Source organism: Nanorana parkeri, unplaced genomic scaffold, assembly GCF_000935625.1.
Source record: "Nanorana parkeri isolate BGI_ZX_2015 unplaced genomic scaffold, ASM93562v1 scaffold960, whole genome shotgun sequence".
Taxonomy (NCBI): domain Eukaryota; kingdom Metazoa; phylum Chordata; class Amphibia; order Anura; family Dicroglossidae; genus Nanorana; species Nanorana parkeri.
Genome location: NW_017307228.1, coordinates 299581 through 314927, shown reverse-complemented (window position 1 = coordinate 314927; position 15347 = coordinate 299581). Strand labels below are relative to the sequence as shown.

Here is a 15347-nt window from a genome sequence, read left to right as displayed (position 1 = left end):
AGCTTCTCTCTTTTATTTTCAAAGCATAACTGAACAAACTAAAGAAAGAAGCTGATTGGTAACTATGGGCAACTGCCCCAGAATTTGTCTGCTCCAGTTATAATACACTCCCCCTATTGTGAATTGTGGTGAGCTGCAGTATGTTGCAGTGCAGGCGTTGTGCACTAATGTGTGCACGGGGCACCTCCACATGGGAAAAGCGAATTCCTGTTTACGTTGAATACCCAATCAAGCAAAGATGCAATAAGTAAAGAGTCATTTGCTTTTAACAAAATTGGATAATAAAAGTGAATATTCAAGAAGTTTATGGTGTGGTGATGCATAAATAGGAACTTTAACCACCAATGTAATGTCTCCCAAAACAGTTACTTTCAAGGCATGCCGACTGTCAAGAAGACTAGAAAACACAGAACACATTGGCCTCCACTGAACCTCCATCTGATGAAAGTGGGGTGTAGCCCTGGAAATGCGTCAGCCATTCTCACTGTTAGCTGATCGTCAAAACGCGTTAGTGCTGGTGGTAGTTTTCAGATGTTACACCATTCCTAATCCACCTGGTCCACTGATATTTTATATGCTGACTAACTCATTTATGCGAGTTGCATTCATGTTAGACATGTGCGATTCGTTTCATTACAAATCAAAAGTGAGAGGAATTTTCAGAAATTCGGAGACATCTGCATCCTAATGTGTCCGACTCCGAGTTTCGTTCAAAAACAAAACCGAATGGGGCATGTCACTTTTCTGGCCAGTGTTTTTCGGTTTAATGCATCCGAATGGGTCTGAACACGAATTTTCGTTACGGCAACATGGGAGCCATCTGATTGGCCAGAAGAGTCACATGCCGTAATGAAAATCCGTGTTCAGTATATACATATAATCAGGGCTCGAAAAATCCACTCGTCTGTGACGAGCAGAAGGTGGAGCCCGACGAGCAGCTTCCCGGCCGGCCGTTGTAATTACACGGCCGGCCGGGAGCTTTACAGTCAAGCGATCGAGCGTCTCGAGAGACGCTCGATCGCTTGTGTCAGAAGCTGTCACTGCCGTTGCCGGTCCCGAGATCCGCTGTGCCCGATGCGGCCGGGCTCTGTGACAGGAAATCAAAGGGAGTTCAGTATACAAACTCCCTTTGATCTCCTCTCAGTCCCCGAATGCAGGAAGTGATGTGATTATATATATTATGTACATTACTAAAGCGGAGTCTCCCAGACCCGAATGGCATTTATGAGTTCCCCAATGCAATTCGGAAATTCCGATCCTGAATGCCATTCGGGTCTAAGGGATTCAGCTTTAATATTAATATCTGTATTTGGCTGTTTTAATTGCAACGCATATTCGTAACCTCATCCAAAACTAACGAAATTCTGATTACGTCCAAATCCGAAATCAAATTGAATTTTGGATCCGAATGCCGAAACGAACCAAATTTCTCCGCAGCTTACATGTCTAATTCATGTTTTATATACAATCAACAGTGTTACGTGCTTCACAAGGTCAGTGCGCTCTGGGTTTTCTCGTGTACTATGCCAGGCTGCCGATCTGTCACAAGGGCTGCCTGCCGTGATGTCTGAAAGAGGACGATGGATTACTGTGTATACAATTGTGAGCTAAATAAGTTGTGATCACTGATTGTCTGAAGTGCAGTTCTGCTTCTGAGGACTACAGAACACATGCCCCATGTTATGGGGAAGAGGAGAGGGGGAGGTTTTCTGTATTCCTGAGGTGACAATGCTACCCCTGCACAGATACAGTACAGTGAGTGAATGTTGTTACCCTAGAACAGAGAATTAATTACTGGCAGGATCACCATTACAAAAAAAAAAGAAACCTACTGCAACCACCACATCCAAGGAATTTAAGCATTTTTGTACATGAGTTTGAGTTAAAAAAAAGGCGAGTGGTCATAAAACACTGTCAGATTTAACTAGTCAAAGCAAAGTACCAGTTACATTCTGAAAATGCCCTTTAACCAGGACCAGGAGGTGCAATTTCGCTGTTACTTCATGGAAAGCTCAGGTATAACTAACCAATTTTAATAAGTCATGTTTCCATGTTCTCAATATAGAATGAACGGTGCAAATACATCCGCAAGTGGGAACATTTATTTAATTATATTTCTCAATAGCCACCAACGACATAAATCCACTTTGTGTGCATCAAATGCCTTTTTAAACCCAGTTATTAACTTGTCAACGTAGCAGTGACATCATTCTTATACAAAGAGGAGGTGTGAGAGGGGCCCAGCGGGCTCCGCCCATTACAGGCTGCCATCAGAAAACTACAGGAGGGGGCAGAGTCAAGACCAGTCACCCTGCACAAGGAGAGAGAGAGCAGCAGTGACCGGTCTTTATTACAGGAAGAACAGTTTTAGACTGGATTACAGCACATATCTAGGAGAAATACACAAACCACACCAAGTAAGATCACAAATGCTTCTTGAACTTAGACAATATTTTAATAACCAAGTTCAGCTTTCAATTATAAGGCAATGGCATTTTTTCAAGAAACTGTTTATTAACAATAATTAAGAAAATTATTCAATATGAACATATACAGCTGAGGAATGGTGAAGTAACATAACAGTAGTTGCTTAGAAACCTTATACATAACATGAACAGTCAAGGGACAGTCCAGTAACATTGATATGAAGTATTATTTACACTTAAAGTGAACCCACACCAGGCAATAAAACAGGTTTATTTTATGGCAGCGTGTACTTGCCTTCCCTGTGCTCCTGTCCATCATATCGTTATAGGGAGCACGTGACACTCTGAATGATGCTCACATGAGCAGAGGGAGTCGGCATAGCCCTGTGTAATATCCAATTAGCTAAGCCAGTTGAAATTCACATAGAACTCTCAGGCAGCTTAGTGGTGGCTAGTGAAGCACAGGGAAGGTTAGGTGACTAAAGTCTCTCTTAAATGAGTGTGGAGAAAAAGGCTGCCATTTCTGACCTCTTTCTGAAAATGCAAATTGCCTGGTAATCTTTCTGGCTTGCTGACTTAAAATAGAATGCTGTAGGCAAAAGCAAAAAATTAAATACATGTTGAAGTCTGCCAACGGAAATAAAATAGCATTTTTTGGTTTTGCAGTAACCCCCCCCCTCCACCCCCATAAGCTATAAGTGTACCCGTTGATCTTGCCACTAGATCAGTTACAATATCACTTGCATTAACAGGGTGACACTGCTGCTGATTCTGCAGTGAATTAACTGCAGCGTTGTCACCCTGTGCTGCAGCTGTTAAGACTACAGTGGTACATAGGGAATGGACAGACTAACAGAGTTGTCACTGCTAGACACCTGCCTCATCCCTGCCGGTCAGTAGTAGGACCTATACCTAAAGCACAGCTTTAAGTATCTGCTAGCAGTTTGCCAACACAAAGTCCCGGTAAGTTTCGCCACAGCAATCATTAGTAATAACAGCTGAAAACATTGTTAGCACGGATTATTACAAAAGGCTTAAATAATATATCTTGAAAGAGTAGAACCTTTATTTCACACCTCTCCTACTTAAGTCTCATCAACCCACAGATCTGATGGGAAGTGTAGTTTTAGGAAGTACTGTTTAATCCCACCTATCATCTGCTTCTCTTTCAATTTGTGATCGGCTTAAAGAGAGCATTTGAAAGGAAAAGAAAAAATATACCTATATAAAATGACAATGCCTTATTATAACACAGATGGCAAACACACAGGAAGCTATAGAATATGGACTAGTACATGCATGCAGCCAGCGAAGACATTTGCAAACTTGACCCACAGTAGAGTAAGCACTGGAATAATTCGATTAGAATGACAGCCAGGCAACTGGCATTTGCAGAAGTCAGCAATAGCAGCCTCCATAATATCTCAGCATAGATTTCCCTGCTATGAAACTTTATTTTAAAGAGCACTTGTCCCTTTTCAAACCTCCTATAAGTTTGATAAGTTATAAATATTGTAATAGACTAACACCCTTATATAGCGGTCCAGATACGATAACTGTATTAGCAAAGTCTATATGTCTTCTATGGAATGGCCATGTGGTGAAAGGAATGTTTCAAGGCTCAAGCCACTGTTCAAACCCATTTTTAATGTAGGACTGATAATTGCCGGAATGGTGGAAGGTTTCTCCTAGGGGCGACTCCTAGACATTGCTTATAATCATTCTGTCACCCTCATTCATTAATGTGTGTTGGAAGTTGGTCATTGTCTCTTTGATAATAAGGCAGCAGTGGCTTTTGAGCCCTTCATGACAAGATGTCATAAAAGCCTAAATGTCCAGGGCAAATTTAACAGTGTCAGTATGCATTGGTTACCTTGGCAATATCTCTAGCCGGAGATGTGCAGTTTTCAGTGACATCACAGTCATGAAGCAAGTAAGCGAACACAACGTACAGTGTTGTTTTCTGTACAAGGGTTTGCCTACTACAACCCCTTTCACGCGGTCCAATCAGAAGAGGATCCGTTCATGGATCCCTTTCTGATTGGAACAGATGTCACCGTTGTGAAATCCATGTCCGTGCAGTTTTTTCCTCCATTGCAAGGTGGAGGAAAAAACTGCACGGACATGGATTTCACAACAGTGACATCTGTCCACCTGAAAAAAAATGACAGGCGGACTTGATCGGAAAGCGCTTGAAAGTGGCCTACTAGTTTAGTGATTACGCTGGCACTGACAGCTCTAGATAGAAGCTTGTTTACAAACAACAGTGATCACCATTATTATTTGTCATGCTGATCACGTGATCAGGGAGCATGAGGATTGGTTCCCGTTGGCTATTGGAAACCTGGAACTGTCAGGTACACATTTCTAGTTTTTGGATGGAATGCAAGTAACATTCTCATGGCACGGGGAACTATGTCTGAGAAAGTTAATATACAGATTGTGCACATATGAGAATTATACTACCTGTAGGTATACCAAAGGCTGTGGCTCTAAGCTTTTAAAGCGGAGTGAAATCTGGGCTACAGTAAAACTATTTTTATTTCTGCTTTATCAACTCGTATTAAACAAGGATTTTTGTATCATACAACAGACAGTGCTACATTGTCTATGTATAATGCAACTAACATTGATGAAACTTTCAGTCAGGGTGACATATGCAGAGGGAAATATGCAGGTTGCCATTGTTGACCTCCTTCTAAAAATGCTACTTGTCTGGTATTGATGACGTTGCTGACTTCAGTACTTTCTGAGTCCATAACCTAGAACATACATGCAGTCATTACTCCATATTACCACACTTGTTCTAGGCCAGTGACATAATAGTGAAGTATTGAAGAGGTTAGAACAGCACAACAGTCATGCAGCTAGCATTTTCAGGAGGGCAGGTAAACAACTGACTTCCATATTCCAGCAAAGGTATCTTTATAAAAACATACCGTCACCGTGCCAATTTAGGACATAGTGACAGTGTCTCTGCAACCAGGCAGTATGCTATATGCAGACTTTGGGTCATAGGAGTACATTAGTAAATGTTCTTCTGTGACCCAAAGTGAAGTAAAGCCTACAAAAGGTTTGGCTTCACTTTTCTTTAAGCTCTGATAATATCTGTAGTACCAGATGCCTGGTTCCTGCAATATTCGATTTTCAACATTGTATCCACTCAGATTTCAACCTACACCAAACGGTGCTACAGTACAGATTACACTTACTTAGGACAGGCTTAATATGAAGACTGCTTTCAGCGACTACAAACAGCACTTTAAACTTTATTGCATGAAATATTCAACCACTTGGTGTGTGACCAAGTGTTTTCTGAAACTGTTAAAAATGATAAGCAGAACCTAATGTCCTACCATATGTTAAACAAAATGACAAAATCTCAAAGAGAGGGTGTAACTGAAACCTAACTTGCTTTTCTCAGATGTGGATAACTCTGGACGGTTCTCTCGATGGCCTTGTCCAGGCTGACCACGGGTTTGTATGCCATGTCTTTCTTGGCACGTTCACAGCTGTAATAGTGGTAGGTTCCAGCCAGTGCCACCCTCATTGGTGTAAATGTTGGCTTAATTTTGAGGATTGGACTAAGAATGAACACCAAAAGGGACACAAACAAAGCAAGGTAGTAAGCTAGCCAATAAGGAATCTTATACTTGGGGGCGTCGTAATTCAGACCAGTTAGAATGCGGGAAATGAATGTCCAAAATGGAAGGGGTTCATCATTTGTGATATGGTAGGCCTAAGAAACAAACATAGTGTTAGAGAAAAACATATATGGTATACATCAAATAGCACTATATTTGAAAGGTTTATGTTGGCTGGTGAATACAATTGTTCCTAAGCTTATTCAAATGGGAATATCTTCATGATCATGCTGTGATTTTGGAATTGTTCTATGTGCAGTTACATCTCTGTCACCTGAGAAAACAGAAGTCACTTCTTTCTCTTGTAAAGTCTAACCTCCTAATATGCAGTGAGGGAAAGTTATCAAAACTGGAGCAGACAGAATCGGGAGCAGTTGCCTATAGTAACCAATCAGCTTCTTCCTTCAGGTTTGGTTTGAGATTTTATAATGAAAGAAGCCGATTGGCAAGTGCTCCAGATTCTATCTGCTCCAGTTTTTAGACATTTGCCCCACTATATATAGAGTGGGGGCAAAGCGCATAAAAAAAAAAAAAAGGAAAGTAGAACAAGATTAAAAAGTGGACCATTAGTCAAAACTCTTTTTTTATAATTTAAAGTAGTATTAAAAGCTGGGTGTTTTATGCGTTAATGCATTCTGTGCACCCTCCCCCCACTTACCTGCAGCCACTACTCTCCTCCGCCGCGACAGGGAAGATACATGGGTTCTCCCAAACTTACTGGTTGCGGGGGAGGCTTGAAATCTCAGTGGGACCCGGATAGCAAAAAAAAAAAAAAAAAAAAAAAAAAAGAAGAGAAAATACCCTGAAGGTTTAATGTTGCTTTAAGCTGTGCCCAGACAATGCACAGTAATGTATTTACATGTTCTAAACAAACAGTAAAAGTGCTTTAAAAAAGCCCTTCTCCATCTCTGTAGCTATAGGCATTGTGGAGAAATGCATCTTCCAGTTCACAACAGCAGCACTGAAATCATATCTTCTTCCCCCTTTACTTTCTATAGAGAGCAGAATCTTTGCAGGCTGCCATTCCTCATAATGTGAACACACAGCAGATGTTTCCAAGCTGTTTTTACTGCTTGATGAGAATATGTAAGTACGTTAATGTCAATGAAGGTGCACCTTAACCCAAAATGAGGAAGGGTTAAACCCCTGTCAGGTATGTGTCCCTGATAAACACACAAAGTAGGAAAATCTCTCCCACACATACAGGAAAAAAAATTTGGAAGACAATATAACCTTTCCCTATCCTACAAATTCAAGTTCTTTTATTGTCATTGCTCAGTTTAAAATATTGCCCTAATGTTTTGTCCCAGACACACACTAGGAATTAAAAATACAACTACAAATCCCCAACCATATAAAAACAATTCCCAAACTGTTCTCGCTCTCTCCATGTTCCAGTGTCGGAGGTCCTCTTAAGGGCAGAACAACACTGTCATTCTGCCCATTTCCTGTGAGCCCTGCCTGTAGTTTGTCCTACCTATGGGGTGTCATCACAGAGGCTGAGCTCACAGTGCTCCAGGACTGAGGGGAGGTCACAGCTCATTACAAGAACTCCGCTCAGTCCAGGAGAAACTGACCTTGCACCCCCCTCCTTACCGCTAGTAGGAGAAGAAGTTGTGGTTACATCACTGGGCCAGTAAAAAGGTGTGTATAGGGGGGGGGACTAGTATGGGGGGGACCTTGCAGATTTTGTGCCTGGAGTTCTATGTTAATAATAAATTAAACAGTAAAACAAATGAAAATGAACACAATAGGCAAGTGCTGCAATACTTACCTTTCCACATAAAGGAGAGTCTTTTTGTAGATATTCTGCTGCCAAAATGTGACCATGTACTACATTCTCCACATACGTAAAATCCACCAAATTCTGCCCATCACTAGAAAAAAAATAAACAGCAATATGCAAGGTTTGCTTTGTGGATAAATAAGCGGATATACGCAGCTCTTTCACTTACTAATAGTAGAAAGAATTCAGAAATAGGAGCTTGGAAATAAATTCCTTGTGGCTCTGCGGCAGACTGACATCCAGAGGCACCGGCTTGTAGAGCAGATACAGGCAAACAGCAGGAGTATTAGGGATACACCGTCTGGAGAGGCCCCGGGGGTGACAGGCTGGACATGCCTAGGTAAGAGGGGACAGACTTTCTTGTTAATCGGGAAGCCGGGTGCCGAGTCTTTACACGCTGCTCGACTAATCAGGAAGCCAGGTGGTGAGTCATTACACGCCACCTGGCTTCCCGAATGGGACTTCCGTTACTCTGTAATTGGTATCGGCGAGTACCGGAAAAAAATGATCGGTACTCGGTACCAAAATACCGGTATCGGTGCATCCCTAAGTAAGTATTAAACAATTCTATCACCTGTCCAACCCCAAGGGCAGTTGCGCTTCAGACCCTTCTTTTCTGTTTTTTGCAATTAAACAATTCTATGCAGGTCTGCTATGGCTCTAAATACTTGGCAGAATCGGTGTTAACAAACACTTTTCTGGACAGAGTACTTTCAGGGTATAATAAATATGAATTAAAGTGTAAGTCCGAACAATTATTTAAGGATTGCCAGGTTTATTTTGGGTAACAAATAAACTGTAAAGAGGTATATGCCACTTCCAGAATCTGCGGCTCTCATATACAGGAGCTGTATCGTCGTTTGTCCGTACCTCCTCTATCCTTGTCTTTTCAGAGTGAACCACTTACAGAATACAACGCTTTCTGTGAATGGACACGGGGAGAGGAGGGGTAGATAAAATTAGGGCTGTGCAAATTAACGATTAATTTCTCGATTAATCGTTAATCTTTTTGATCGATTAATTTTTTTTTAAAACTCTCTGCACAAGCGCCAGCCAAGGCATTGGCCTATACACATACAGCACAGCAATGAAGTCATACAATGAACTAGGATCACACTAATCCAGCACGTTATTATTCTGAGTTGCCCCACATGAGATTAATAACGTGCTGGATTAGTGTGATCCTAGTTAATTTTATTACTTCATTGCTGTGCTTTATGTGTATAGGCCAATGTAGTTGGATCTGTATGTGCATTATAATTAATCAAAATTAATCAATTAATCGATTAAAAAAAATTTCCATTAATTGAACACAAAAAATGTAATCATTACCAGCCCTAGATAAAATGGCATCTGTGTGTGAGAGCCGCAGCTCCCCTGTCACAATGCCGGAAGTATAGCAACTTGTATCAGAGAAACAGTAAATAATAAAGAAAAGGCAGTGAATTTGGAGGTGGCATGCACCTCATTACAGTTAACTATCTGTTACCCAGCACAAAAGATCCTGGAATTGTGCTTAAGGTTGTGAAGAGCAGTAAAGGAGGATTAGAACCCTTGTAGGCTTTGTACTGCGATCTGGTGCCCCATTAGAGATTTCACATCAATTACTGTTACAGCTGCAAAGGTTCCACCAGAGAGGAAGTGAGGTCAAATGTACAACAGGGGCCCAAATAGCAATACAAATCTAACAGGGGTTCTAGTCTTCCCCTACTTTAGTAAAACTGCACCAATGCATCAAATGGCATGGAAAGGAGAATACACTGCCACTGCCAAATTAACAGTAAGAGTTTTTCCCTTTGTGGAATGTTTTTCTAACACCACATTAGGGTTTGGTGACCAGAATAGATATAAACAGTGCAAATACATAACAACGAGATAAGGTGAAACCCACCTCACCACTTACCCAATCATGAATTTCATTTTGCCACTTTTAGCGGTGTCCACCATTATCGGAACCAGCTGGGGGTCTCTAGGGCCAAATATACCATGAGGCCGAATAGCCACAGTTAAGAAGTTATTTGATGGGTCATTTGCAGACAGAACTTCCTGAAAGAAGCAAGTTCATTATGTTAGAGCTTTGTCACTTTACTCCAACCAGAGAATGGGGTGGTGGGATAATAAATGCAAAGTGAACATAGGTAAAGGGGGAAGGGGTTCAATTAAGTGAACCTGTTCCTTTGCCATGCATGGGCATACACAGCTTTACTATACAGATCAATTTAGCTAATTATTGGTCCTGATATGTCAAAGTGAGGTAATGCATTTTAGGGTTCTCTTTTTTTAAGTGGGAAGTTACCATGCAGTAAAGGTGATTTTCATATGAATTTGCATCGGAATAGTCAAACGGGGGCCAAATACATAGGGATACCATGTGAAAAGAATATTGCAGGACACTGCTTCTCTTTTTGAAGCAGAATGCATAAATTCCAAAAACACAAATCCCCCTTGTCATCATAAACGCTCACCTTCTCCTGAAGGATCTTGGTCTCTGTGTAATAGTCGATGGGTTTCTCGGCATACGGCAGATCCTCTGACCCATTCTTTATGTCCTTGCCTTCAAAAACAACACTGGCACTGCTGGTCAGCACTAGCTTCTGGAAATACACAAAGACACAGACTTAAGAGCTAAAGATTTAAAGGGATTACTCTCAACTTTCTGGATAACTTGTCTCCTGTAAAAGTGTACAAACAGCTACTGTGAGAGCGAGGTGTGACACTTTACTGCACAATGGAGAGGAGTTGTGTACAAATGCAGCTCTAATATATACATATACATATACATACACACACATACACATACACACACACAGCAATAAAATAACTTTTTTTTTTCATTTTTCTTACATTGAAAACATAAAAAGGTAGAAGTCAATAAAAAGTATTTTTTAATGTATCTTGATAGTAAATTGTATTAGGTTTTATGCTAAGTCACTTTAGAAACTGACAGTGACATGTAAGGATCTATGAATGGCTCTTCTAGCGAACACATTTCCCTTTTTTTCTTCTTCTTAGCTGTACTCCGCATCATCTGTAGCTCAACTATACTTCGCTCTTGTCGTTTCTCTTTCTGCTGAGGTCCCGGCCTGCTCTGCTCCACCATCATCTGCATCCCCTTCTCAGGAGACTGGTCAGAAGCTCTGGCCAGCTTGCCTCTACTGGGTGAACCTGTGAATTCAAAATACTGGAGGCAAAGTATACGCAGAGAAACATGTACTTCAGAACTGAGAATACAAAGCACCCTATAACATGCCCCAGTCTGTTGATAGATCAATCAATGAAGGTTTGTCACGCTCCTTTGTTCAGTAAGGCAGCAAGCAAAAAAGAAGAGGAGGTCATTGTACAGCAAGTCCATAGCATGAAACAAATACATATTTAAGCCACTAACTAAACTTAGGTCAGCTCCTGAATAGCAGTGTGCTCTTCAATGGGTTCCCCAAAACAAGCAGGCAACAAATCAGTCAGCTCACATAAATAAATGCCTGTGGGCAGCTAAGACTAATAATGAGGTCTTGCTACCAGCTAAAACGTCCAAAGCTCTACAAAGCCCCTGGACCGAGTACTGAAGTTATTGAGATTCCAAAAAAAGAAAAACGTTTTCTCCATATCAGCAATAAACACTGGAGCCCCTCACAATGTAGATGTGAGAAACCTAGGTGATACATATACACTGTCCACAGTCCTGCCAGCCTTATCTATCTACACACACAGTGTATGCATCTTTTTATGAAAAGAAGCCTAGAGTGCCATCTGTTGGCTGAAAAAGTAAACTTATTGTTATGTTATATATTTAGGATCCACTACTCAAATGATAAAAAGCATAAGAGATATATACAGAGATAGAGAGATAATGTTTTATGTACACACACTCAGAGATCACTGATCGCTGAGTGTTAGTACCTTGCTCTCCTCTCTGACACGCTGTCACAGCAGGCTGAGCGAGCGGTATGGGAGGAGAGCTCAGCCTCCTGTGACAGCGCGGCCTGTCTCCGCCCACACACCGCTCAGCCGGACTGTGACAGGAGGCTGAGCGGTGTGGGAGGAGAGACGCCGGCCACTCACAGCACTCTCCTCCCGCAGCGCTCGGCTGGCTGTCACTTTCTCTCCTCCCCGCTGGGACACAGAACAGCGCCCAGCGGGGAGGAGAGAAATCAGGGATGCACCAATGTATCGGCAGGAAAATGTCATGTTCGGCATTATGCCAAAAGTGCAATTTTTGTGTTTTTTTTGTGATATGTTTCGGCGGCCCATATATCGGTGCATCCCTAATTTCATGTACGAAAAATGAAGCAAGCCTGCTGGACTTACACTGAAAGACAAGACACTGAACATTCAATTCAGAAATGTAAATCTACAGTAGGTCTGCTCCTCCGGGTAGGTGAATTTCATATCACCAGTAACAATATGTTAACATAACAAATTTTCCCAAATATTGTACATTTATGGGACAACTGTACCTTTGACCTAAAATCCTCTAAGCCACTCTCCCAAACTAACCTACTCCATTCTATCCAGTCAGTATTTGATGCCCATGAAAGTCCGGTTTAACATGATTGTATCCTGAGTGTGGTCCATATGCTCCAGTTTGATCCTGTGGTGCTGGTTAATTTAATCTTTCCGCATACAGAAAGTGCCATTTAAAAGTATAATCATTTTCTGTGAAGGTTTTCTCCTGAGTAGTGTGCAGGCTGTAGGGTAGATAACAGTTCTTGTTTTACAGACTTTAATTTGCATTGAATGGATGAATAGCACCATATGCCAGATAAGGCTGTTTAAAAGGCCAACTGAACTATTAGTTTAAATCAGTTAAATACAATCAAGGGGTATCAAAACAAAAAGTGTTCAAAGCCTTACAGTTCATTTTTTTGCTGCAACAGCCCGAGTGAAAAAGCCTGTCCTCTGTCAGCAGCTGGAAAGTGGGACTTTAACCTCTGCATGGAAGCAGTAGTCTCTCTACAGAGGTCTGACACACCCCTTGCTGAGTCAGACCTATAGCTATGCAGCTGATTTGCAAGTTCCAGCTATCTTCCAGTTATCTCTATAGGTTGAGCTAGATGAACTTGTGTCTTTTTTCATCTTGGCTAACTATAAAACTATGCAACTTAGCAGGGGTGTGTCAGACCTCAGAAGAGAGACCACTGCTTCCACACAGAGAGCAAGGGTCACAGTCTGCAGCCGGCTGGCAGGAGACAGGTGAAAACGACCTGCAAGACTTCAAACACCATTGTTTTGATGCACCTGGAATGTATTTAGCGGATTAAGGGCTTGTTCACATGGTTTTCTGGTCCAGATCTGGAGCAGATCTGCAGACGCGGTGCTATGCGTGCAGTGCGTTTTTGACGTGTTCCAGTTAAAAAAAAAAACAACATTTTTTTGTTGGGAGTGGGGCTGTCAGTATGTTAGCTGCAGTGCGGTGCGTTTTTGACGCGTTTGTGCGTTTCCAGACCGGACAAAATGTGACATGCAGTATTTTCTCTGTCCGGACCGGAACGGACTGCGCACGTGAGTACCGTAGCCCATAAAACAATCCGGACTTCATGTGAACAAGCCCTTAAACAGAACGTTTCGTTGGGCTTAAAAGCAAATCTGTTAATGGGAAAAAATATCACCACCACTTCTACTGTGTGCCAGGCACCATTGGGTGCTTCAACTTATCCTTAGCGCTCCAGGCAGCTCTAATTCCTGATGGACCCTGGGAAAGATACTGGCCATACTGGGATCACCAACAGAGAAGAAAGGAAAGTATGAGCAATATTTGATGCCTTTGTAATGGCCTCTGTGAAATGGAGAGATAGGAACAGTAACTAAGAACACAATATTGTTCCGCCATGTCCCAAAGAGAAATAAGTAGTCCATGAGTGATTCATCCCACCAGTGTCTGCCAAAAACTCAGGCTGGGTGGGTATAGCAATTAAAAGCTTTTATTAGTCTACTCACTTGTACACCAGCATCCTTACAGGCTTCAATGACTGTCCTTGTTCCAGTGTAGTTAACTCTGTAGAATAGTTCTTTGTTGTCGCTGGAAGGGGCCGGGGATGCACAGTGAAACACGACGGTCACATCCTGAAGTGCTGGCAATAAATCCTGGTGTTATAAAGAAAAAGCAGGATTATAAACACACACACATATTTACAAGCATGCATATGTACTCAGTACTTGGTTTGGGCCCCTTTTGCAGCACTTACTGCAATTATTTTTGCACGATATTCTAATTATTCGAGTTTCACCTGTATATACGGCTACTGGCGATACTATACTATAGCTCATAAAATAGAAAAAGCAAGCACCCATAATGATCCTGTGCTGTATATTGAGGGCTCAACAAGATAATTGAGAAAAAAAAAAAACATGTTCCTCCAACAAAGTTTCGGGAGCCTCACAGGACGGCCTTCTGTCATGTTTCTGCCATTGTTTTTGGTCACCTGTTTTACTAAGCCCTCAATAAACAACAGAGGCTCATTATGGGGTGCTGGCGTTTTCTATTTTATGAGGTTAGAGAAACCAGTCCTGAGTGCCATTGTATCCTCCCTGAGAATGTAGTATCAGCCTCTTTGCAGCAACTTGCAAGCTCAGCTGAACCAAGCTTAAAATCAATACGGTTGTCAGCCAAGAGAATGTCCTCATATTTACGGTGCCCAAAAAATGACAGCAGAGGGCAAATGTTTCTGGGACTTTCTTACTGATTTGTTTGCTCATGGTCCACATGGAATCACTGCCTAAATACAAAAGGAGACAAAAACAGATGGTCTGAGCAGGATGAATATATTTTACCTGTTTATTGCAGAGATCACCAATAAAAAACTGGACACGCTCATTCTCAAAGCCCTGCCGCACATCAAACACATTAACGATGTATCCTTTTTCTAGCAAGCGCTCCACCATGTGTTGACCAAGGAACCCAGAGCCCCCGATGACTGTGCATTTTTTGCTGGCCTGGAGTAAGACAAAAAAGCAAAAATTTTATATTGACAGAGATCTCAGACATCACCTGAGGAAGTCTTCTGGAAATTGTATGTGGTTTAATATTAAGAGTGAAATGTGATACTGATGGATTTAAAAGAAAGCACATGTGCATGTTATTTTAATCGACCACAACGTCACATAATCCGTGTGGTCTCTTGCCGAAAAAAACCCTCCTACTGGTCCTGTAAACTAAACCTGTGACACTGCTGTAAAATGATGGTGAATTGCCACGTCCAGTGTCACTACTCATCAAAATTTGGACAACTGGATATTCTGGGCATCACGAGAGGTCAACCTTGCCTCTTCTAATTGGCAGCAAGACCTTTGTCAGTTTAGTTCCATTACCATTATTCATTGATGCATCATGACTGTGATATATATATATATATATAAGATGCAAAGATATTCCTTCTCCTGGCTCATAATTTTTTAAAAATCACTGCAGAGCATCACTGTCACTTTTTTTTTGTATAATCAAATCAGAAAGTGCCAGAAATGTACTGTATATTATTATTACACAGGTGTCAAAAA

At 41.5% G+C, this 15347-nt stretch overlaps 1 protein-coding gene across 1 annotated transcript in view; it reads right to left on the bottom strand.

The window, feature by feature from the left end:
- Positions 1-5670: 5670 nt before the first annotated feature.
- NSDHL (NAD(P) dependent steroid dehydrogenase-like) overlaps positions 5671-15347 on the bottom strand; it is a 16655-nt gene continuing 6978 nt past the window's right edge. The window contains exons 3-8 of the mRNA XM_018566578.1: positions 14625-14786; positions 13791-13937; positions 10322-10450; positions 9760-9902; positions 7845-7947; positions 5671-6165 (exon numbers count right to left, since the gene is read on the bottom strand). Coding sequence (XP_018422080.1) covers positions 5833-6165; positions 7845-7947; positions 9760-9902; positions 10322-10450; positions 13791-13937; positions 14625-14786 — 1017 coding nt within the window. The 3' untranslated portion in view covers positions 5671-5832. The remainder of the gene's footprint in view (positions 6166-7844; positions 7948-9759; positions 9903-10321; positions 10451-13790; positions 13938-14624; positions 14787-15347) is intronic.